The 23,115-nt window shown below is 53.6% G+C and overlaps 1 protein-coding gene across 1 annotated transcript; it reads left to right on the top strand.

Moving 5' to 3' along the window:
• Positions 1 to 5: 5 nt before the first annotated feature.
• On the top strand, positions 6 to 18,058 carry LOC120397271 (maestro heat-like repeat-containing protein family member 7). The gene is made up of 13 exons (XM_039522972.1): positions 6 to 52; positions 684 to 838; positions 1,218 to 1,362; positions 6,651 to 6,823; positions 6,936 to 7,073; positions 7,808 to 7,922; positions 8,960 to 9,068; positions 11,006 to 11,109; positions 13,628 to 13,783; positions 14,621 to 14,722; positions 14,993 to 15,095; positions 15,543 to 15,602; positions 16,609 to 18,058. Exons 1-13 carry the CDS (start codon positions 8 to 10, stop codon positions 16,791 to 16,793), a joined length of 1,590 nt encoding a protein of 529 aa, XP_039378906.1. The 5' UTR covers positions 6 to 7; the 3' UTR covers positions 16,794 to 18,058.
• The last annotated feature ends 5,057 nt before the right edge of the window (positions 18,059 to 23,115 follow it).

Raw genomic sequence — 23,115 nt, forward strand, 5'->3', positions numbered from 1 at the left:
CAGGAACATGCTGCATAAGATCCTGGAGGTTCCCGGCCTAGGCTTGGTGAGGGTAAGAGCTGCAGTGAGAACACCGTGCTGGGGGAGCCCATCCGTGGGAGACTCTGTCTCTGGGTGCTAGGCATTATTGGGGGGCAGTTCTCTGAACTGTGAAATGCAGGGGGTCAGTCTAGGTCAGGGGTCAACAACCTTTCAGAAGTGGTGTGCCGAGTCTTCCTTTATTCACTCTAATTAAAGGTTTCACGTGTCAGTCATACATTTTAATGTTTGTAGAAAATCTCTTTCTATAAGTCTATAATAAATAACTAAATATTGTTGTATATAAAGTAAATAAGTTTTTTTAAATTTTTAAGAAGCTTCATTTAAAATGAAATTAAAATGCAGATCTCCCTGGATCGGTGGCCAGGCCCCGGCAGTGTGAGTGCCACTGAAAATCAGCTCACGTGCCACCTTCAGCACACATGCTATAGGTTGCCTACCCCTGGTCTAGGTGATCACCATGACCGCTTGTGGCCTTGCAGTCTATGAATCGATAGGCTGGGAACTGGTGCTGTGTTCTAGGCCTGGGGCTGGTGAAGAGGTTCTGGGAGGGCAGATGGCTCTCAGGTGCAGCAGGTCCTTGGCTCCCCAATCAATAGCCGTGCGAGGAAGCCAAGGCCCCCACCTCCCCATTTTCCTTCCAGGTGTCAGAGGCTGTGAGGAGCATTCATAAGCACCTGGACTCCATCAGCGAGCCACTTGCCCGGCAGGAGCTGCTCAGGGCCCTTCTCCTGCTGGGTTCCCAGTTCAGCGAGGAGGTGGTCGGAACCCTGCTGGGCTGCTCACTGTCATGTGACAGGTACGGGGCTGCGGCTACCACCACTTGCACTCTGGGTCCCCCGGACTGGTCCCGCTGCCAGAGACAGGGGAGTGCAGAACCCTCCAGAGATCTCCTGCTCCCTGCAGAGCTGCTGCTTCTCCTGGAGGGTTTTGCAGGCTGGCATGCCCAGGACACAGGCCAATCTGCAAAACCCTGTACAGCATCCCTCGGCCTCTCCTGTGGCTGACACTCAGACCTGGCTCCATGTAGCCTGCACCAGCCAACGGGGTCCTTGCAGGAGCAGGAGGGCAACAAAGGGCCGGCCGGTGAGGGGAGACCCAGCAGGCGTGCCAGTGCTGAGGGGTGCAGGAGGCTGGCAGGGCTCTGATCGGGTGCCACTGGCTCTCTCCCTTTGCAGTGTTGCTGCGGAGATGTGGAAGATGCTGACATCCCAGCCCAAGAGCACAGAAAAGATCCTTAGGGAGCTGGTCAGCAGGCTGCAGGGGCAGGCTCCACGACGGCATCAGCTCTCTCAGAGACCGGCCGGCGTCGCCTCCTTGGCCGTAAGTACCAGCCCCTGCAGCAAGGGAAGGAGTGCTGTGTGTCCCCATCATGGCCTGAGGGGGTCTCTCAGTCTCCCACGGGGTATAGTCATTGGGCCAAAGAGAGAGTGTGACTTTAGCCAGTGCTATATTCGAGCCGAACACGCCGAAACGCTCTCCTGGTGCTATTCAGCAGCACTCATAGAATCACAGGGTGAGAAGGGATCGCAAAGTCAGCTCGTCCAGCCCCCTGCAACAATGCAGGACTTCTTGTTTCTAACCCACCCTGGACAGATGGCTCCAGCCTCTTTCTGAAAACCTCCAGCGAAAGAGTTTCCACAAGCTCCCTAGGCATCTTTCCCATCGTCCTACTCTTTTTACAGTTAGGAAGTTTTTCCTGAGGCTTAATCTACATCTGCTGTGCTGTAGTTTGACCCCATCACCTCTTGTCCTGCCCTCCGTAGCAAGAGAGAACAACTTTTCTCTATCTTTTTTTATGACAGCCTTCCAAGTATCTGAAGACCATTATCTAGTCCCCCCTTAATCTCCTCCTTTCCAAACAAAACATAGCCAGTTCCTTCAGCCTTTTTTTCTTATGGCTTGTGTTCCATCCCTCTAATCACCTTTGTCACTCGCCTCTGGATCCTTTCCAGTTTCTCCACATCCTTTCTAGACATTGGTGACCAAAACTGGACACCGTACTCCAGCTGAGGCCTAAGCAGCACTCAGTAGAGTGGTACTATCGCCTCCCATGACTTGCATGCTATACCCAGGGGCGGCTCTAGTAATTTCGCTGCCCCAAGCAGGGCGGCACGCCGTGGAGGGCGCTCTGGCGGTCGCTGGTCCGCGGCTCCAGTGGACCTGCTGCAGACGTGCCTGCGGAGGGTCCGCTGGTCCCGCGGCTCCAGTGGAGCATCCGCAGCCATGCCTGCGGGAGGTCCACCGGAGCCGCGGGACCAGCGGACCCTCCGCAGGCACTCCTGTGGGAGGTCCACCGGAGCTGCCTGCTGCCCTCCCGGCGACAGGCAGAGTGCCCCCGCCCCCCGCGCGGCTCTCATTGCCGCCCTAAGCGCGCGCTTGGCACGCTGGCGTCTGGAGCCAGCCCTGGCTATACCTCTGTTAATGCAACCTAAAATTGCATTTGCTTTTTTTGCAACAGCATTGCATTGCTGACTCATGCTGAGGTTGTGATCCACCACAGCTCCCAGATCCTTCTCAGCTGGTTATCCTCCATTCTGTATCTGTGCATTTGCTTTTTCTTCTCTAAATGTAGCACCTCACATTTGTCTTTGGTGAATTTCATTTTGTTATCTATAGCCCTGTGACGCTGTAGGGAGAGGGATGGATTGATCTGGAAATGGTGTTTAGTTTTACTGGGACTGTCTGCATGGGGGATGGGAGAGCAGGGGATGACTTTAGGTGAGGGTCAGTACCTGAGGCTGTAACCTGAGCCAGAAAAGAGGGTGGGATGAGTCGATACTGCGTACTAAGGTTATTCCCTGTTTACACTGGTGCCCCAGCGCAGCAGCAGCAGTGCAATCCTCTTTATTTCTCTCGAGGAGGTGGAGTACAAGCAGCGCTGTAGCCAGGGAGATACAGCGCTGTATGTGCCTTGCCAGTGTGGACGGGAGTGAGTTACAGCGCTGTGGGTGGCTTTATTGTGCTGTAACTCTCAAGTGTAGCCAAGGCCTAAATCCACGTTCACACTCAGCCATGCTGCATGAAATCACACGCGTGGAGCTGAGCAGTGGTTTCAGCTCAGCTGGCACTTCTGACCAGTATAATCAAGAAAGTCATGCTAGGCATTGACAATTTCTGTCAGTGACAGACCAGATTGGTTACACAGCTGCCCTACCTCCTTTTCACTTTATCTAAGGCCTTGGCTACACTTGAGAGTTACAGCACAATAAAGCCACCAACAGTGCTGTAACTCACTCCCCGTCCACACTGGCAAGGCACATACAGCGCTGTACCTCCCTGGCTACAGTGCTGCTTGTACTCCACCTCCCCGAGAGGAATAAAGAGTATTGTGCTGCTGCTGCTGCTGCTGCTGCGCTGGGGCACCAGTTTAAATAGGGAATAACCTTAGTACGCAGTGACTGATCTCCGGAAGCTTCCCATAATCCTTTTAAGTGAAGGTTCCGCTCTTTGTTTTGTTGCAAACTCTGGGCTCCGGGAGCTGCTTATTAAAAAAACAAACACAGCTCCTGTTTGCTGTAAATGAGCAGAGGCAGAGGGCTCCCTTTGGAAGGCCCACAGCTAGTGTTTGCTTGAATAGAGGGGGAGGGAGGAGGGTCCGTTTTGGCGAGCGGCTGCTTATCTGGTCTGTGAGGAAAAAGACAAAGAGGTGCTGTTCACTTTCAGTGAGTCAGAGAGGGCTAGGGGAGGGGGTTGGAACTTGCAAGGCAGCTGCTGACACAGTGTTGGCTCCAAAAATCCACTCTCTCTCTCCCCCACGCTCCCTGTCACACTCCACCCCCCCTTTTGAAAAGCACGTTGCAGCCACTTGGAACGCTGGGATAGCTGACCATAATGCACTGCTCCCAATGCCGCTGCAGATGCTGCAAATGTGGCCACGACAGCGCTATGGCGACTGTAAGTGGGGACAGACTGCAGTGCTTTCCCTACTCAGCTGTACGACGACAGCTTTAACTCCCAGTGCTGTACAGCTGCAAGTGTAGCCATACCCTCAGCCACATGACTATGATTGTGAATGGAAATGTAGCAAGGGGCTTATTCCGCATACATCATCACTCACGTTTAGCAAGCTACATGGCCCTTCATTTTCCATGTGGCATCCTCTCAGCTGTGCCAGAACTTGGCTCAGACATCCTTGTTCTCCCTCTGATTCACAGACACAGAAAATACAATATGGAGAAAGACGCTTTGTGGAAATACTTGTAAAAATTAGATCAATGCATTACAGCAGGCCTTTGCTACTCCAGTCCGTTATGCCTTGATGTATTTTGTGTTACTTGTGTAGCCTACTAGCTACATTTAAAATAAACTTTTATTATTTCAGCCTGATACAGTAATGTCTGTAGTGCAGCAGCATGATTTATTTTCTATTTTCATTAGCCTATAGGCTAAAGTAAAAAGAAAACGTGCTACGCATTCATTGGGTTTTACCACTGTACTGTACACTACTGTCTAGAGTTATATCTTTTACATATTCTATTGTAGACACAGTAATGGCATTTCTATTGTATTCTATTGCATACACAGTAATGGCATTTCAGCACAATGATTTCAACATTTAAAATAAATTGAATAGCTACTATGGGGGGGGGTGTACAATTAAAAAAAAATCCAATACCTTGTTATTTTGGACAGCTGGCCTGTCTCCAGCCATGCCTGGTTTAGCCCAGGATTACTGTACCAGAAATTCAGTAGACAAATAAAATGTGAATTTCTATAATTCATATTGAAGAAAATCAGTATTTTAGTGGCATTCCAGGACCTTCATATTTTCGACTACACCACTGTCTCTAGCCCAGTGGTTAGGGTACCCAACTGGGAGACCTGGGGTCAAAACTCTGCTCCAATGACTATTTAAGTGTTCCCAAGTAGAGATAGATACCAAATTCCCTTTAGGGGTGGGGCTTAGGCCACATCCCTCTCCGCCGCATTTCCTATTGGTTGGTTTAGGCAGCTCCTCACTCTTAGCTTCATAAAGTTCAAGGCCAGAAGGGACCTCTGCGATCATCTAGTCAGATCCCTGCCTGACACAAGCCAGAGAACTGCCCCAGATCATTCCTAGAGCAGGTCTTTGAAGAAAAACATCCGTCGTGGTTCAAAAACAGTCAGTGATGGAGAATCTATCACCACCCTGGGTAAATTCTTCCAATGATTAATTACTCTCACTGTGACGTTTATGCCTTATTTCCAGTCTGAATGTCTACCTTCAACTTCCAGCCACTGGATCATGATAGACCTTTCTCTGCAAGACTGAAAAGCCAATTACTAAATATTTGTTTCCCAGGAGATACCTATAGACTGTAATCAAGTCACCCTCAACCCTCTCTTTGTTAAGATGAATAGATCGAGCTTCTTGAGTCTCTCACTATATCTCTCACCAGAGGTCCTGATTTTTATAGGGACAGTCCTGATTTTAGGTCTTTTCCTTATATAGGCTCCTATTACCCCCAACCCCTGTCCTGTCTGGTCACCCTATCACTATAAGACATGGTTTCTAGTCCTTTAATCATTCTCATGGCTCTTCTCTGAACCTCTGCAATTCATCAACATTCTTTTGCATTGGGGCACCGGAACTGGACCCAGGATCCCAGCAGTTGTCACACCAGTGCCAAATACTCCCACTCTAGATTCTTCTGTTTATTTATCCCAGGATCACATGAGCTGATTATCCACCAGGACTCCCAAGTCCTTTACAGAGTCTCTGCTTCCCAGGATAGAGTCCTCATCCTGTTCCTAGATGTATTCATTTACAATGAGCCATATTAAAACACATACTGTTTGATTGCTCCCCAGTTTACCAAGTGATTCAGATCGCTCTGTATCAGTGACTTATCCTCTTCATTATTTACCACTCACCCAATTCTTGTGTCATCTGCAAACTTTATCAGTGACGATTTGATGTTTTCTTCCAGGTCATTGATGAAAATGTTAAATCGCTTAGGGCCAAGATCCGATCCCTGCAAGGACCATCCTGGAAACACACCTGTGCAATGCTGATTCCCAGTTTACAATTACATTTTGAGACCTATCAGCCACTTTATAATCCAATTCAAGTGTGCCACGTTACTTTTGTATCTTCTAGGTTTCCGATCAAACTGGAGTGCAGCGCCAACTCAAGCGCCTTACAGAAGTCTACATACATTATGTCAATAACATTTCCTTTATCTACCAAACTTGTAATCTCATCAAAAAATTGTTGATTTGCATTAAATAAATTATCCTCTTTAATTCTTTATTAATTGAATCTTATACCAGCTGCTCCATTATCTTGCCTGGGATCGATGTCAGGCTGACAGGCCTGAAATTACCCAGGCCATCCCTTTCACCCGCTTTAACAATTGGCCCAACTGACTCTCTCTCTGGAGCATATACGGAGCCTGGGCACTTAACCCAGGGCTGTGAGTCCACTGGGCAGCAGGGCACATGAAGCTGGGCATGGCCACGCTGGGCCGAAGTCCCTTGTGTGGTTCTAGCCAAGGTCTCACAGGCTAGGAATTGAACCCAGCATCCCAGGCCTTAGCCCCAGCCCAGCCCACCCCTCTAGGTGCCCTGGGGAGCGTGGGAAGGACGAAATCCCTGCAGCAATGTCTGTCTCCTGTTCTTATCTGCAGGCCACAAGAGCCCTATATGTGATCCTGCAGGAGCAGGCCTGCAGGCAGGAAGTGAAGGAGCTCTTCCCTCAGCTCCCACGTCGCGCTGCTCTTCCACGTCACCCACACAGTGCAGCACACTGCTTCGCAGGAGAGGAGCATAACCAGGAGGATACGGCCGCACCCTCAGCCCCGTCAGGTACCGCCAGCCCGACACCCAGCCTGGGTTCTGCAGCGTCGCCCGCAGGCACGCGGCAGGGCCTGGCCTGGGCTCACTCAGTAACAAGAGGCTCGCTCTGCACACAGGTTCGCAGTGAAGGCCATGGAAGCTTTGCTTCTATGCGCTGGCTACAAGGAGCAGGCCACCTTCATGATGAAGCATGGCCGCTGGGACCTGCTCATGAGCTCCGACACGCACCACAAAGGTGTCTGCCTGCTTGCCCGGTGAGTGCTGCCCAGAACCGATCACAGCAGCAGCTCCCCTCCCTGGCCCAGGACACGGCCACATTGCCTTCCCTGCTGGGTGAGACACGGCTCCCAATCGCCTGCATGGAACAGGCCGCAGCCTCTGTGCTGTTGGCCAAGGGGTCAGTCGGCTACTTCTCCACCCTGCGCTGCCTGGCGTAAACCGCTTCCTGCATGGCTCTGGCAGGCATGGCTGGGCAAAGACAGCCTCCGCCATGTCTTTCCGCAGCGTTGGTGTAGCCCTGTCAGACCCAGCACATGAGAGAGACAAGGTGGGGGAGGGAATGTCTTTGGTTGGCCCAGTGACTGTGGGTGAGAGAGAAGCTAACACAGAAAGCTCCAGCGCTTGTCTTGGGTGAATCTAAGATATTCTCTCACCCACCCTTCTGTCTCTCATCACCCAATATCTGGGCACATGAGGAAGACCACCGACCCCACCAACACCCTTCTTTGTCTGCAGTTCTCTTGAAGCCCCAGCACTACGTGCTCAGAGCTGGCCTCATGGAAGGGCTCCCTGTCGAGTGATTAAGGGTTTGGGTCTCTAGCACATAAGCCGCTGGGCATTTTAAGCCAGCAGGAACTAGTCTGTGCCAGCTGCGCGTGACTAGTCGCCCGGGATCCCCTGTCCTGTGGCACTGGTCTGGTTAGATTCGTAAATGGAGGACCAGTCCTTGCCCACCTTGATGATGTGGTGTTTGTGTTTCCTATGCCAGGGCCATGGTTTCGCTCAATGTCGAGGAGCGAAACTGGATTTTCCACCATGTCATGGCCATCCTCAACGATCGGGACGATAGGCGGTACGTCCCGGCCGTGGCGCTCTTCATTCAGGTGAGCCTCACCAGCGGGTGAGGGTCGTGAGAAGCGCCCCGGCCCAGCGGTGACTGGGGCATGGGGCTGACCTATGGCCAGGGACGGCAGATTTGTAGAAATTTTGGTGGTGCTCAGCAGAACCTGCCCCTCCAAACTCTGCCCCCCTAAACTCTGCCCCCCACCTGCCTAAGTCTCTGGGAGGGAGTTTGGGTGGGGGAGGGGGCCTGGGGTGCAGGCTCTGGGATGGGTCAGAGGGTGGGAGTGCAGGAGAGGGTGGGGATGCAGGCTCTGGGCGGGAGTTTGGGGACAGGAGGGGGTGTGGAGGAGGGGGTGCAGGCTCTGGGAAGGAGTTTGGGGGCCAGAGTGGAGTGCGGGAAAGGGGTGGGGGGGCAGGCTCTGGGAGGAGTTGGGAGGGTGCGGCGCTTATCTGGGGCCAATGGGCCAATGGAACTTGCCGCTCATGCCTCTGGCCAGGAGAGGGGTGGCCCTGAAGGCCCTGGGGGTGGGTGGGTGAGCAGGGGCAGGGAAAGCTCCTACAACCCTAGGGGTGGAGTCACTCAGTCTGGGCATTGTTACCTGTCCCAGCTGGTGTCACGGGGCTGGAGCAAGGCCCAGGGTCAGGTGTCTCTTGTTCCCCAATACTCAGTTCCATAGAATGGTCCCTTGTGTGACCTCGGCCCTCGAGCCCCCTCTGACATCCGTGTGCCATGTGCAGGCCGGGCAGCCGCCTGCCCATTCATGGCCAGTTCACCTGCCCCCCGCAGACCGGGCGACCCTTTGGAGCACAAGGCTGCAGACCCGCCCCCGCACACACACCACTGCTCCGTGTGCAGCTGAGCCTTAGTGAGGGAGCAGGGCAGGCCTTGATCTCAGCTGGAGCCTCGAGGGGCCGTCGCGCTAGAAGCGTTTCAGTGGGGCCCACACGGTGACCAATCGCGATGCCCTGCATGCAGCCCATGCCGGGCCTTGGCCAGTGGAGCTTAGGGCCCCGTGGCAGAGATGAGTCGCGAGAGGCCAGCCCCGTTCTCTAGCTTGATTTGCTGTTGGTGTGTTAGCTCCTCAAGTGCCCTGACCTTGGCAGCGAGCTGGAAGACGCCATCGTGGAGGAGATGAGCGGGCTGCTGAGAGACCCCAAGACCATGGTGCGCTGGTTGGCGCTCAAAGGCCTCCTCAATCTGGCCCTTCACCCAGAGAAGGTGAGAGGGGAGGAGGGCTGGGGGATAAACCCAGAACCGCAGGGAGCTGCTGCAGGGCTGGGGTCATTGAAACCTTCCCTGGGGGTATGGCCCTGGCCTGGAGTCAGGAGCCCTGGCTTCTATTCCTGGCTCTGCCACTGACCTGCGGGGTGCCCTTGGGCAAGCCCCTGCCTGGCCTTTGTCTGCTGTTCTGCAGGGCAGGGCCTGGCTCCTGCAGGGTGCGTCTCTAGGTGTGTGGAGCATCTGGCACAGCTGGGCCTGATTGTGTCTGGGGTCTCTGTGATCCAAAGAACCCTAGCACTAGAGTAGCAGCAGAGCTGCAGACTCTAGACCCCCAGGGAATGCTGGCGACCCCAGTGATCAGGGACGCTTGGATAGAGCCATTTCACTACAATTAGGAACCATTTTTTCCTACAAATCCCCTTTTAAAGCCTCATAGGTTTTAACTGTTGACGTCACGGCTCTGTCCTGCAGCATTCGCTCCTCTGAAGAGCTCTGGAAGGGCCTTTTGCTGCTAAGATCTCATAACAAGTTTGATACCCACAATATAGTGAAGGCAGAGAAAGCCCTTGGGACTTAAATACACAGATCTGACAGCCTGGTAAAGAGGAGACAATCTGAAGGCAACTCTCGTTAATGATAATTTACTTCGCCTGAGAATAGGGGGGTCAGTCCGGTTTATTAAACCCGGACTATGACTAGATCAGACATGGAGAGGGCGTGACTGTAATTCTCTTTGTTATACACCATTCCCAGCATTCCATGCACTTCAGCCTGGTTTTCACTTGCTTGTGGTTCATTTTCCTTTCCGGAACCGGTTAGCCTGTATATGACCTATTTTTTCCCTGATGCCGGTTGAGATTTTGTGGGGCTGTCTTTGAAAGGTTGAAAAACCAAACACAGAAATGACTGAATCTGGCTTTTAGTAACAGCCTAACCCTAGAACTAGTGTGCAAAATCGACTCCCTCCCCTAGGCTGGGCTGTAAGGACCAGGATTCAGGAGAACCCAGGTTCGGTTCCTGGCTCTGCCAGACTCCCTAAGTGACTGTGGGCGAGTCCCGTAACCTCTCTGTGCCCGAGTTCCATGTCTGTACAATGGGGATAGAAATCCTGCCTTCGTGTGTCTAGCCTGTAAGCTCCAGGGCAGGGACCGTCTCTTCCTGTGCCTGGAAAGCCCCCAGCACAAGCCCTCATTGCAGACAGGCCCTCGAGGTGCTATTCGAACAATAATACACTTGATTTATTTGGGGTCAACGTGTTGTGTAGAGAACTTTCCACGGATGATATCTGCTAATAAAAACCATCCCCTGAGATCTGGAGTACAAGGAAGCAGCTGCTTATGTTGCAGGTTGCCGGACCCACTGCCCGTGATCTTAGCTGGCTGTGCAAAGGCTTTGAGGCTGTAATATGTCTCTGGAGGCAGGGGCGCTGGAAGACTTTTTATAGTGGAGGTGCTGCACACACACCCCCTTACCCCTGTCCACACACCCTCCACCACTAGAGCTTTGGTCAGGAGCAGGGCCATGGCTCCAGGAGGCGGGGGCGGGGGGTGGATGGGGCAAGGGGACCAAGGCTGGGGCCATAGCTGGGGGTTGGCACAGGGCCGGCAGCTGGGACCCTGTGTGTGGGGCCAGGAGCAGAGCCCTGCGTAAAACCTGGGAGTGCTGCAGCACCCCCAGCACCCCTAGCTCCCATGCCTCTGTCTGCAGGGGAGGCAGACATTGTTTTGGAAATGGCTTGTTGGGTCACTGGGGGGTGTTTCGTAAAGCAGCTCCTTGTTTCACACAGGTGGGGAAACTCCAGCATCTGCTGCCAGATGTCCTGGAGCGACTCCAGGAGGTAGACAGAGACCTCATCCGCAAGGCCATCGCTGTGCTGAAACACCTCCTCGCCGGCATGGACAGGCAGAGCGCCAGCTGCGGCTGTGCAAGTGGCTGCGCAACTCCTGCCGTTGTTTCATGATGTAAGGCCTGGCAGCTCACAGGAGATCCCATCAAACTGCAGACATGTGAGTGGGGGCTAGGGGGTGGGCTAGCAGGGCCTGTGCTATGGTCCTAGCCAGAAAACGGATTGTCATAAATCATGAGCCCATTCCCGCCTTCCTCTCACTCTCCATGAGAGCACATGGCAGAAAGGATGGGAACCCTGGTGTCCCGCAGGCCTACTGACAAGGATGAGGGCAGCCTGGGGACGAGGCTCCCCTTGGGGAAGGACGTGCATTCCTGAGCCTGCATGCAGCGAGGGGGCCTCTGCAGCACAGGGTGCTGCAATGCTCTTGCTGGCTTCCAGGGTGACAAGTGATGGTACCTTGGTGAAAATCTGCCCCTCCTTTCCCTGGCCAGGAATCCTACAGCTGGCCTGTCAGCTCCATAAGGAAATGGCTCTGTCTGTAGGTTCTACAGCTACCGCCCTTTCCTCTCCTCTTCGTTCTCATGGCAGGGCAGCATCAAAGGAGGGGAAAGTTCTCCTCAGATCTTTTGTACCCACAAACTAGCCCCCGCTGGTTCATTCACCAGACTGATGTTCAGTCCCACACTGGGTGGCGAGATCCAGCAAGCGGGCAGGAGAAAGGGGCCCATCCATTACTGCCTTCCAGGGGTAATGCCCCAGTGGGGGCTCCTGGAGGGACTCCCCAGCTCTCATAATGGTAAATCCTACTCTCAGCCCTCCCGAATTCTGCTGGGACCGTGCCACTCTTTATTTAGTAGTGGCACAGGCCTGGCTAAAGCTGTTCCCAGGGTCTCCTGGATCCCCAGCTGGCCAAAGGGACAGGGCAGCCTGACCAAGGATGCAGGATCTCGCCCTGGGGTGAGCCCTTTAAACCAAACCCCTCTCAGGTCCGGGGGGAACAGAACAGGTTCTTTATGGGGCAGCGGTTATATCCAAATAGTGTTAATGAACACAACGCCCATTGTTGTCAGAAGTGTGTTGTCAGAGTGCTACCGGTGTGGTGCTCTGCTTTCTCCTTGTTGATATCATTTGACTGCGTGTGTGTGTTCCCTCTGTGTGCTACCCCAGCTCTGCAGATAGCTGACACAGCAGACCCGACGACAACCCCCAATAACCACAGAGTCCAGTAAGATGCAAAGCCACGTCGGCTAGGTTTATTGCGACCTCGGACACAATTGCAGTTCCCTGTAGGTTTCTTAGCCTAATTCAGGGCATACTACGAGAAAGTGCCTCTTGGCAATGGACCCGGCTCAGTGGCGGGACTTTCCACTGCCCCCTCGGCTGGACAAAGGCACCGCCCCAGGGATGCATTCTTATACACAGACACAAACAAGTTACACATCACACCTGACCTATGAGGTACAACCCCTCCACGTAGCACGGTACAACCTTTCTACGTATTTAGGTGCCACCTTCTACCTTGTACATGTTGGTTCGATCAAAACAACTCTATCCATCATTTTACCCTTTTGCCCCTGTCATTGGGATGGGCCAGCCTGTTCTTTGTTATCTGTGTGGAATGTGCAAGTATGTGAATGTTCAGTACCTTTTAGGTACGTATCAGCCCTTTCCTTGCCAGTTTCTGTGAGCAGGGCCTGCCTCTGGCTCACAGCTTACCTTTGCTTTATGTTAGCAAAGTCTTGTTCATTACTTTAGTTCAGGCCTCAGGCCTCATACTGGGCCTTTATCATGGCCTGCACTTACTACACCCATCACCAGGGAAAGGCAAACAGGCCTCAACAACTGGAGGGAAGACCAGAGAGGTGCCAGTTCAACATCTGCCTGTGCCCACTGCAGTGCAGCCCTGATGCCCCCATACTCCTCCCACGTGTTTTGTACAGAGCCTGCCCAGCTGACCAGCTCAGCTGACCATCTGACCATCTGGGCTCAGCTGCCCAGCTGACCATCTGAGCTGACCCCTCACCCCACCCCAAACCCCTGGAGGCTGGGTGGCTTCCAGTCATGGCATCCAAGGCCCCCTATCTGGGAGCTCCTGCACATTTACCACCCCTTGGCCCTGGTTAAATTCACCCCAGGTCCCTGAGCATGGCCCAAACAAACACCAATGGTAGGAATTTGCCCCCTATGCCTGGCCTCCTTGGCCCGGCTAGAGGGCTGCTGTGGGTCAACACCAGTGTGAGCTGGGCCTGCAAAGCGGGTGGACAAACTACACCCCCCCTTCGCTCTTTGAATCTTTCCTCATCGCTCCCTCTCTGCCGCCCCTGTCCTGGCGCTGCTCCACCCTGAATGTTTCCCCTTGGCTGACACAGGCGGGTGCTGATGTCAGTGCACCCAGAGCTGGCTGTGAGAGCCCAGGGGCAGTCTCACCCCAGCTTACTGCTCTCCCTGGCCAAGAAGTTACCAGGCCAGCCCCTCAGCTGGTGGAAATCTGCATCTCTATTGCCTTCAATGGCGCTATGCCCATGAGACTCTGGCCCCAGCTGTGGCTGTATGGCTGGGGGTGAGTTACCAATACCCCCTGCAGGGCAGACATCTCTGGCACAGTGTGCGCTTGCCCCGCTGGATGAGAATGACTGTCACAGTGTCTCCTCCCCTCCCTATATCATCTCTTGCAGGTGACCAGCAAGCTCCAGGTGCTCTCCATCACCCTTTTTAAAGACCTGCTGGAGCTTGTAAGGGGGCCCAACCGGAGGCAGATGAAGGAGCATGTGCTCCAGAGCCTGGTCCCACTGCTCCTCCTTGTGCATGATGAGCGTCCCAACGTGTCCCAGGTGAGGCCACGAATTGGAGTCTGCGTCTGAGATAGTTACAGAGCGACCATTTGTTTGGGGGGGGGCAACATGTGACACCCCCCTTTAAAGGGTCTGGCCGGTAGAGGGCAGGTGCTCAGAGCTGTGACAATCAGGCACTCAAAATCACTTGAATGTTGAGTCCAGTAGTGCCATGACCATGGCACCCCACCCAACTGCTGAGTCTTCTCTGCATCCTCTGAGCTCAACACCCCCCTGCAGCCAGGCTGAGAGATTGGGTGGGGCAAGTGGTCGCCTCACCACTCCTACAGCCACTGGCCTCCGCACACTCCCCTGGCTGTGCTGGTGGGAAGAGCACAACCCTGGCCATATCCCTACCAGGAGCAGGGCTACTCAGCCTCCAGATGGTGCACAGGACCCAATGTGCCCTTAGCCAAGCGGCCCGGACAGCCCGTACTAGCCATGACATGCCCAAGCCCGTCCCCGCCATGCCTCTGCACATGCTAGTGCTCATGGCCCCCATCACTTGGGACACAAATGCCACCAGCACTAATGAATTCACCCCATGAGGTGGGGAACTGAGGCACAGCCTCAAAAATATTGAACCCCCATGGGCATTAGGCACCTAAATCCCTTTGCAGCCCTGGGCCTAAGCAACTTGCCTGAGTTCCTGCACAGAGAGCTGGGAATTGAGTCAGGTCTCCAGCCATTGCCTTAGCCACACTGCTGCCTTTCCGTGAGCAGCCAGGGCAGGGAAGCGTTCAGCACGCACGGCCGCCCTGGCCTCCGGTAACTAGGCTAGTGGCTTCCAGCTCCCATAACTGTGTCCGGCTCTCCCCGGCCCCTCTTGTTTTGCAGGTGTGTTGGGACACCCTCAGCAGTGCCGCCCAATTCCTGAGGTGGCACCAGCTCAGTGGCCTCATCCAGCACAAGGAAACCTGGCGAAGCTGTGACTGCCTGGTGAGGGAGCCCTCTGGCCATTCACTGCACAGCCCTCGCTGGCAGAAGTGGAGGAATCAGTGGATAGGGCACCCCCAATTGCCTGGCTCTGTGCCCACACTGAGCCCCAGCCCCGGGACCACACCTGGCCCTGGGTGTGGTCCCTCTGCGTGATCCTCCCAGCACAGGAAGGAGGGGAAAAAACAGGACGTGCGCTCCACACACCTGCAAGCTGGCCTGTGGGACGGAAAGGCCTTTAATAATCTTGTGCTCCTTTGTTCTGGCTCCTAGGTGATCCACTACAAGGAGAGAGCTGATGACTTCCTGGGCCAGACCATGGCCTTCCTGCAGAACCCACAGACTCCAGTTAGGGAAGCAGCCATCAGGTTCCTAGGTAACCACAGAGCAGAGGGTCCCTTTAGCAGAGGGGTTGGATCTGGTCCCAGGCTCTCCTCAGTCCCTGCCAGCAGCGAGAAGTGATCCCTGGGCTCCTGATTCCCTAATGAAGGCGAAGGGGTGTCAGAAACCCACAGGAGCAAGCTCACCCCAAACTGCCCTGATCGGCTGATGGGACCCCTCTAAGCCCACTGCTCCTCATGCAGTCCCCATTCTCCGCCCCCACCCCACCATGGGCTCTTGGTAGTGGACCTTCAAGGCGCTGTGCTCTCCTTTGGCAACCAGCCCTGTAGCCATCTCTGGGGACTCGCCCTTTCCCCTGGGGATTCAGGAGCGTGTCCTGGCCAGTGAGGGGCGGGGGAAAGCCGCGGTGCTTGGAGGGTGACAGGCTCTTTAACACCCTTGCTGGGGACGCGGGGATGTGATGAGCTGTTTGTGTGTGTAGGGCTCACTGCCCGGAAGCTGGACCAGGGGAGCCAGGACAAGCTGGACGCCATCTGCGACAGTGAGTGGTCCCGCTTTGAGTACTGAGCACTAGGGGGATGAATGGCCCAGGGCTGCAGGGTGGGTTCAATCTCCGACGCCAGCAACGTGGTCACAGGCGAGAGCCACAAGGGGATGCAAAATGTCAATCCCCAACCCCCTGATCAGCTGCCCCCTCACCCTGTCGTGTCTGCTGGTTGGCATGTGCCCAGGCACTTAGCCCTGACCTCAGAGCTGTGGCCTGGTAGATCCCCAAACTGGGCCTGAGCTGGCTGGCCTTCGCAGATGATTGCCCCCCACAAACACAGCCAAAGTGGGGTGCTGCCTCCCCCCTTGCACTCACTAGCCCAGTGTTTGGAGCAGTCACCTCCACGTGGGACACCTGGGGTCAAGCCACTGCTCCAAATGAGGCTGAAGTGACGTCCAGTCACCTACCTCCCTGCTGCGTGTCCGGACTTCTGGGCAGCACAGGGCAGAGCAGCATCTCCACCACATTTGTTCGGGAAAAGGGAAGGGTGGGTGACATAGCTCAGACTCCTCACTCCCAGAGCAGATTCACAGCTGGGCCTCCCAACCGGAGCTAGAGAATGGCTGAGCTCCCTCCTCGGCATTTCCTGGAGGGCAGCAGAGCACCTGAAGTTAGGCGGCGCCTAACAATGCCCAAGCCCCTTTTGTGACTCTCCCCCTCTCTAGGCCTAAGTGCCCATCTATGCATTGGGGGGGAAGGGGGAGGGTAAATACAGGCAGGGATGAGGCTCTCAGATACTGCAGGGAGGAGGCAGTCCTAGAAATAGTGAGTGAATGGGGTTCATTGGGACTTCTTGCCTGTGTCTGGAGGCTCCCCCAGCTGTGGAGGGCGGTGGGGATGTTTAGTGAGGGTTGCTGGTTGTTCCCGCTAGTCCCCTGCCTCCTGCCACCTGGCCTGCTGCCTCCTTGTTGTGGGCCGAGAGGTACAGAGCTGGCTTGGCCTGCCGGGGCTCTCCAGAGTGCCATGGCTCTGACCTCCATTTCCTTCCTTTCAATCTTAGACCTCAAAGGCTTGCAGCAGGACAGCAAGTCCTCAGTCCGATGCCTGGCTTCTCAGACCATCTTCATCCTGGAGGCCTTCAAGAACCAGCCTCCAGCCTGCTGCAGCCTATGGACATTGGTCCATAGGATAAGAACAATGTGCACTGCGGAGAGCCAGCTCATTGAAGCTGCCCAGCTGCCCTAGGTCTGGGAAAAGCCAGCCTCCCTTCTCTGGGGGCTTGGTGCATCAGAGCCCACCTGGAGCAAGGTGGAACACATGGCTTCTTCCCAACTGGCTGCCTGCCCTGCCCAGCCATGTGAGTAGTTAACTGCTCGATAGCTTTCATCATCATGTACTTTTGGACAGGTTTCCATGCACCGTGTTGCATTTATGTCCTGCCCTCCGTCCCCATTTCCAGTCGTGTACGTTTTTGATGCCGTCGGCCATTTTGAAAATTTATTTTGTATTATTTTTCTGTGTTTGGCCGGGGGAAGGTTGTGTGCTTGTGTTTTGACATATTTAGAGAAAAAGTACGAATGAGTAGAAAGAGAGGCTGTAAAGGGTTTGCAGTCCCCCCCCCCAGGCTCCACCGTCCATCCATCTGGGTGGGAGACCACACCCCTTGCTATGATACTTCCGGGTACGGTGGTTCAGGGGAAAATTAGCTCAGTGTTAATGGCTCTAGCCTGCAGTCAGGCCAAGTAACGGTAGAGAGTCTGTTTGCCCGGGGCCCTCAATCAGGGCAGGGTGTCAGTCGAGAAGGGGATCTGTCCTACAGTCAGGCAGGCAGAGCAGCAGGAGGTCCATTTGCCTGGCCCTTGATCAGGGTAGGGCAGCAGTCAAGTAGGGGGGCTCTGGCCTACAGTCCGGCAAAGCTGTCGCAGTCTAGGGGAGGTTAGCTCTCTGGTGGGAATGTCAGGACAACCATCTGGCATCTGGATTCAGGTGGGTGCCAGACCAATTCAGGCCTCCTGACAACCAGGGGGGAGGCTGCCACTCCTGAAGTTGAGGTGGTAGGGGCAGAGGAACTCAGGTCCTCCCATTCCACTGCATCCCAGCCCAGGACCCTAACAGCAGTGGAGTTGTCTGCCACTGGGTCAGTGGGGAAAGTCCAGCCGCCACACGCTGGCTGGCTTGTAGTCAATAACACAGCCAAACCTAATTCTGCTTCCCTTGGCTCCATCCAACACACCCATTCCGTTTGTACATGGGTTCCAGGGTTGTTGTTCGCTTCGCTGGGATAGACAGCTAGTGGCAGCCCCCCCAGCTCCTCGGAGATCCTGGCATCTGGCAGCTTTGTCAGCACCTCTGGGTCTCTGTCAGGAGAGCGGTCTCCGTTAGGTCTGGGCTCACGCAACGGGGAAGAGACGTCCTGCTCCTCAGGCAGCCCTCCCCCGACTGAGCTGGAGGACCAGCCTTTTATAGTTCCGCTTCCTGTCCCACCCCTCTGCTTCCAGCGGGGAGGCCATGCAAGTCCCTGTTCTACCCACCAGGGGGGCGTTCACGGATCCCTCCCTGTCTGTCAGGACAGGAGACTATGCCATCTCGCTACAGAGGCCTTAAAGAAAAGGAGTTTTAAAAAAAGAAAGATTGCTTAGGCTTAGAGGAAAAAAGGAAAGAAAGGTTATCTTAAATAGAAGAAAGAGGGGAAACTAGAGAAAGCAACAAGAGAGAGGAGTTTGTAAGAACATGGTAAAAGGTTATTTTTTGTTGGGACTAAAATATTATAAGAGTAAAAAAAATTGAACTCAATTTAAAAAACCAAAGGCTAATTAAATAGAATAGGAAATATAAAGGAAGGTTGAGAAGGTCGGGTGAAAGAACTCACCTGGCAGAATAATCGTCAACCGAGCAGCACAGCTTCCGCTGCAAACTCTGCTCTCCCATTCTTGCATCAGTAGCAAATTTCTCCATGTTGTCGGTGCTGGGCTCCACTGAAAGCTACAGAAGGAAACCATTTCCCGCCTTTTATCAGCCATCTTGAACCGAACAGCTCTCCTACGTTTCATGCCATTTTTCCAGGATTACCCATGCAGGCACCATAGCGCGGCAAGTATGTAGCCCACTCAGATCTCTGCTGCAGTCTTGACCATTGTAAATGCCTCACGCATTATCCAGCAGTATGTGAAGTTTCTGCAAAAATGGGCGAGGAAGCGACGACAGAGCGATTACTGTACTGATGAGGACATGGACACCTCTGTTCCTAGAAGCACAGCGTGCAGCGATTGGGAGATCATGGTGGTGTTGGGCCAGGTTCATGCCGTGGAACGCCAATTTTGGGCCCAGGAAACAAGCACAGACTGGTGGGACCACATAGTTTTGCAGATCTGGGATGATTCCCAGTGGCTGCGAAACTTTCGTATGCGTAGGGCCACTTTCAGGGAACTTTGTGACTTGCTGTTCCCTGCCCTGAAGCACAGACAGCAAAATGAGAGCAGCCCTCACAGTTGAGAAGTGCGTGGCCATAGCACTGTGGAAGCTTGCAATGCCCAACAGCTACCAGTCAGTCAGGAATCAGTTTGGAGTGGGCAAATCTACCATAGGGGCTGCTGTGCTGCAAGTAGCCAATGCAATCATTGACCAGTTGCTATCAAGGGTAGTGACTTTGGAAAATGTGCAGACCATTGTGGATGGCTTTAATGCGCTGGGGTTCCCTAACTGCAGTGGGGCGATAGACAGAACGCATATCCCTATCTTGGCCCCGGCACACCGGGGCGGCCAATATGTAAACTGTAAGGGTACGTTTCCATGGTGCTGCAAGCACTGGTGGATCACAAAGGACATTTCACTGACATCAAGGTGGGATGGCCGGAAAGTGCATGACACTCGCAACTTCAGGAACTCTGGTCTGTTGGAACAGCTGCAGGAAGGGACTTACTTCCCAGACAAGAAAATTACTGTTGGGGATGTGGAAATGCCTAAAGTTATCCTGGGGACCCAGCCTACCCTTAATGCCATGGCTCATTTAGTCGTACACAGGCACCCTGGACAGTAGTAAGGAGCAGTTCAACTATAGGCTAAGCAAATGCAGGATGGTGGTCGAATGTGCTTTTGGACGTTTGAAAGAGCGCTGGCGCAGTTTACTGACTTGGTTAGATCTCAGCACAACCAATACTCCAATTGTAATTGCTGCTTGTTGTGTGCTCCACAATATCTGTGAGAGTAAGGGGGAGACGTTTATGGCGGAATGGGAGGTTGAGGCAACTTGCCTGGTGGCCAATTCGCACAGCCAGAGAACAAGGCGATTAGAAGAGTGCAGCAGGGTGTGCTGTGCATCAGAGAAGCTTTGAAAGACAGTTTCATGATTGGCCAGGGTACAGTGTGACACTTGTGTTTGTTTATCTTGAAGTTACCCGCCCTATATATGAAAGGAAATAAAGTCACAATTGTTTAAAACCATTCTTTAGTATTCATTGCACAACACATGGAGAGAAATCAGAAGGTAAATGGGGAGGAGGGGTTGGGTTATGGGGTGGAGAAGAAGGAAGGAGAAGTCCAGAAACCAAATCAAAAGTTCACATATGCCAACTTTCTGCTGCTTGGGTGAGCCTCTGGGGTTGAGTGTGTGAGTCCCCTTAGACCTCCCCCGTCGTGTTCTTGGGCGTCTGGGTGAGGAGGCTATGGAACTTGGGGAGGAGGGAGGGCAGTTATACAGGGGCAGCAGCGGCAATCTGTGATCTTTCTGCCTTTCCTGCATTAGATCCACCATACAGGGCAGCATGTCAGTTTGCTCCCCCATGAGCTCGACCATAGTGTCCTGCCTGCTCTCATCGCGCGCGTCCCTCCTCTCTTCGTGTTCCTGTAATGCATTACGTGACTGCGCAATTGTTTACCACCACGCATTCAGCGGGGCCCTATCAGCACTGGAGGACTGCATGAGCTCGGCGAATATGTCGTCCCGAGTTCCTTTTTTCTGCCTTCTAATCTGGACCAGCCTCTTGTATGGAGTAGATTGGGGCTGCGTTGAAACATTTGCACCTGCAGGAGGAGAAAAAGGAAGAGTAGTATTTTAAAAGATACATTTCAGAGAACAAAGGACACACTGTTTCTCAGTGAAACAGGCAATTCATAGTACACAGCACATCACACACAGCCGGGCAACAGAATTCAGCTTGCAGCCAGCCATGGTAAGCCCTAGGGGCACACGGGGTTCTGTTTCTTCCGCATTCATTTCAATACTTTCAAACTGCTGGGCCCCCTTTCTCATAGCAAGCAATGCCTGGTAGGTTTGCAGTATAAAAGGAGGTCCTGCAGGCTCTCTGGGATGATTGCTTCACACAACACACACACACAGACTTGCACCCACTGCGTGGTCCGATGAGGCTCTGAGCAGGGATGAGCCCTTTAAACTAAACGCAAACAGCCCAACGTGGCTGTGTTTTACCCACCCCCCACCCCGCCACCGCATGGCTCCGATCAGGCTCACTCGCCAGAAGTACCTTCTCCAGGATCATGGAAGTGGGGGTGGGGGCTATTGGCTCCTGCATTAAGAATAGTTCCTGGCTAGGGATGAAAATGGATTCCCACTTACCGCCTGTGCACTGTCCTCCTCCTCCTCCTCTTCGTCCTCCAATAACTCATCCTCCTCGCTCCGTTCAACTTCCTCCTTGGAGATATCCACGGACAGTGGTGGGGTAGTGGTGTCGTCACCCCCATAACTGCATGCAGCTCACGGTAGAAGCGGCATGTATGCGGCTGTGACCCACAGCGCCCATTTGCCTCCCTGGCATTTTGGTACGCTTGCCTGAGCTCCCTGATTTTTGTACAACACTGCTCTGTGTCCCTGGAGTAGCCTCTTTCCGTCATGGCCCTGGAGACTTTAGCGACGTATTTGCGTTCTTTTCTTTTTAACGTAGTTCTGCCATAACAGATTTTTCTCCCCAACATTCGATGAAATCCAGTACCTCCCATTCGGACCATTCTGGAGCTCATCTGCGAATCCGGGACTGCGTGGTCTCTTGTGATGGTGCTCTCTGCATGATTGCCTATGATAGTGGACTGTGCTGCTGGTCACCTGTGCTGCTGGTGACCAAACAGGAAATGAAATTCAAAAGTTCCTGGGGCTTTTCCTGACCACCTGGCTAGTGCATCAGAGTTGAGAGTGTTGTCCACAGCAGTCACAAGGAAACATTCTGGGATACTTCCCGGAAGCCAATAACTTCGAATTGCATCCACACTACTTTTAATCCGGGATTGCGATCTCGATTTAAGCGCTACTCTACTTGCCGAGGTGGAGTACAGAAATTGGATTAAAGAGCCCTTTAAATCGAAGAAACCAGTTTGGTCATGTGGAAGGAATGATTTTTTTTTCTCCAAATTAACTCGGCTAATTCCGAAATAAATGAGTAGTGTAGACCAGGCTTGAGAGAGGGAGAGTATAGAAAACAGCAAGAGATCGTTTTTGGTTAGTGAGAGAAGGACAGTATAGAAAGCTGCAGGGAGGGGACACGGGGGAAGAGAGAACTTACCCTTGTGGCTGCCTCTGGGAAAAGAGGCTCACAGCCGCCAGCATGGTTATCTCCGCCTCTCGGGCGGACTAATCAGAAACTGTTGTACAGCTGCGTCATAGAATTAATTTCTCTGAACCAAACCTATCAATCCAAGATTTTTAAACAATAGCCCTCTCCCTCCCCTCCCCTCACTACCCACCCCCTTTAACTGCCTTATTCTTATCTAAAAAAACAGGCCCAAAGTATCTTTCCTGAGATGAGAGAGAGAGATGTGGTGTATGGAGATAGATAGATAGATAGATAGATAGATAGATAGATAGATAGATAGATAGATAGATAGATAGATAGATAGCCCTATTGGCTTTACGCCCTTTTACATTTTATGTGATTTTTCTCTAATCTCAGCTCCTTGAACTTTTTCATGGTCCAAAGCGAACAACAACCCTGGAACCCATGCACACATGGAATTGGCGTGTAGGAAGGAGCCCAGGGAAGCTGAACTGGGTTCAGATGTGTTATTGACTACAAGCCAGCCAGCATGTTATGGTTGGACTTTCCCTGCTGACCCAGTGGCGGACCACTCCACCGCTGTTAGGGCCCTGAGCTGGGACGCAGTGGAACGAGAGGGCCTGGGTTCCTCTAACCCTACCACCCCAACGTCAGGAGCGGCAGCCTCCCCACCTGGTTGTCAGGAGGCCTGAATTGGTCTGGCACCCGCCTGAATCCGGATGCCAGACGGTTGTGCTGACTCTCCCACCAGAGAGCTAACCTCTCCTGGACTGTGACAGCTCTGCTGGACTGTAGGCCAGAGCCCCCCTACTTGACTGCTGCCCTACCCTGATCAAGGGCCAGGCAAATGGACCTCCTGCTGCTCTGCCTGCCTGACTGTAGGCCAGAGCCCTTTCTTGATTGACGCCCTGCCCTGATTGAGGGCCCCGGGCAAACAGACTCTCTACCGTTACTTGGTCTGACTGCAGGCTAGAGCCATTAACACTGAGCTAATTGTCCCCTGAACCAAGGTACCCCCGGAAGTATCGTAGCGAGGGGCATGGTCAAAGGGGCTGACGGTGCCAGAA

Source organism: Mauremys reevesii, linkage group 2 (assembly GCF_016161935.1).
Source record: "Mauremys reevesii isolate NIE-2019 linkage group 2, ASM1616193v1, whole genome shotgun sequence".
In the NCBI taxonomy this organism is placed as follows: domain Eukaryota; kingdom Metazoa; phylum Chordata; order Testudines; family Geoemydidae; genus Mauremys; species Mauremys reevesii.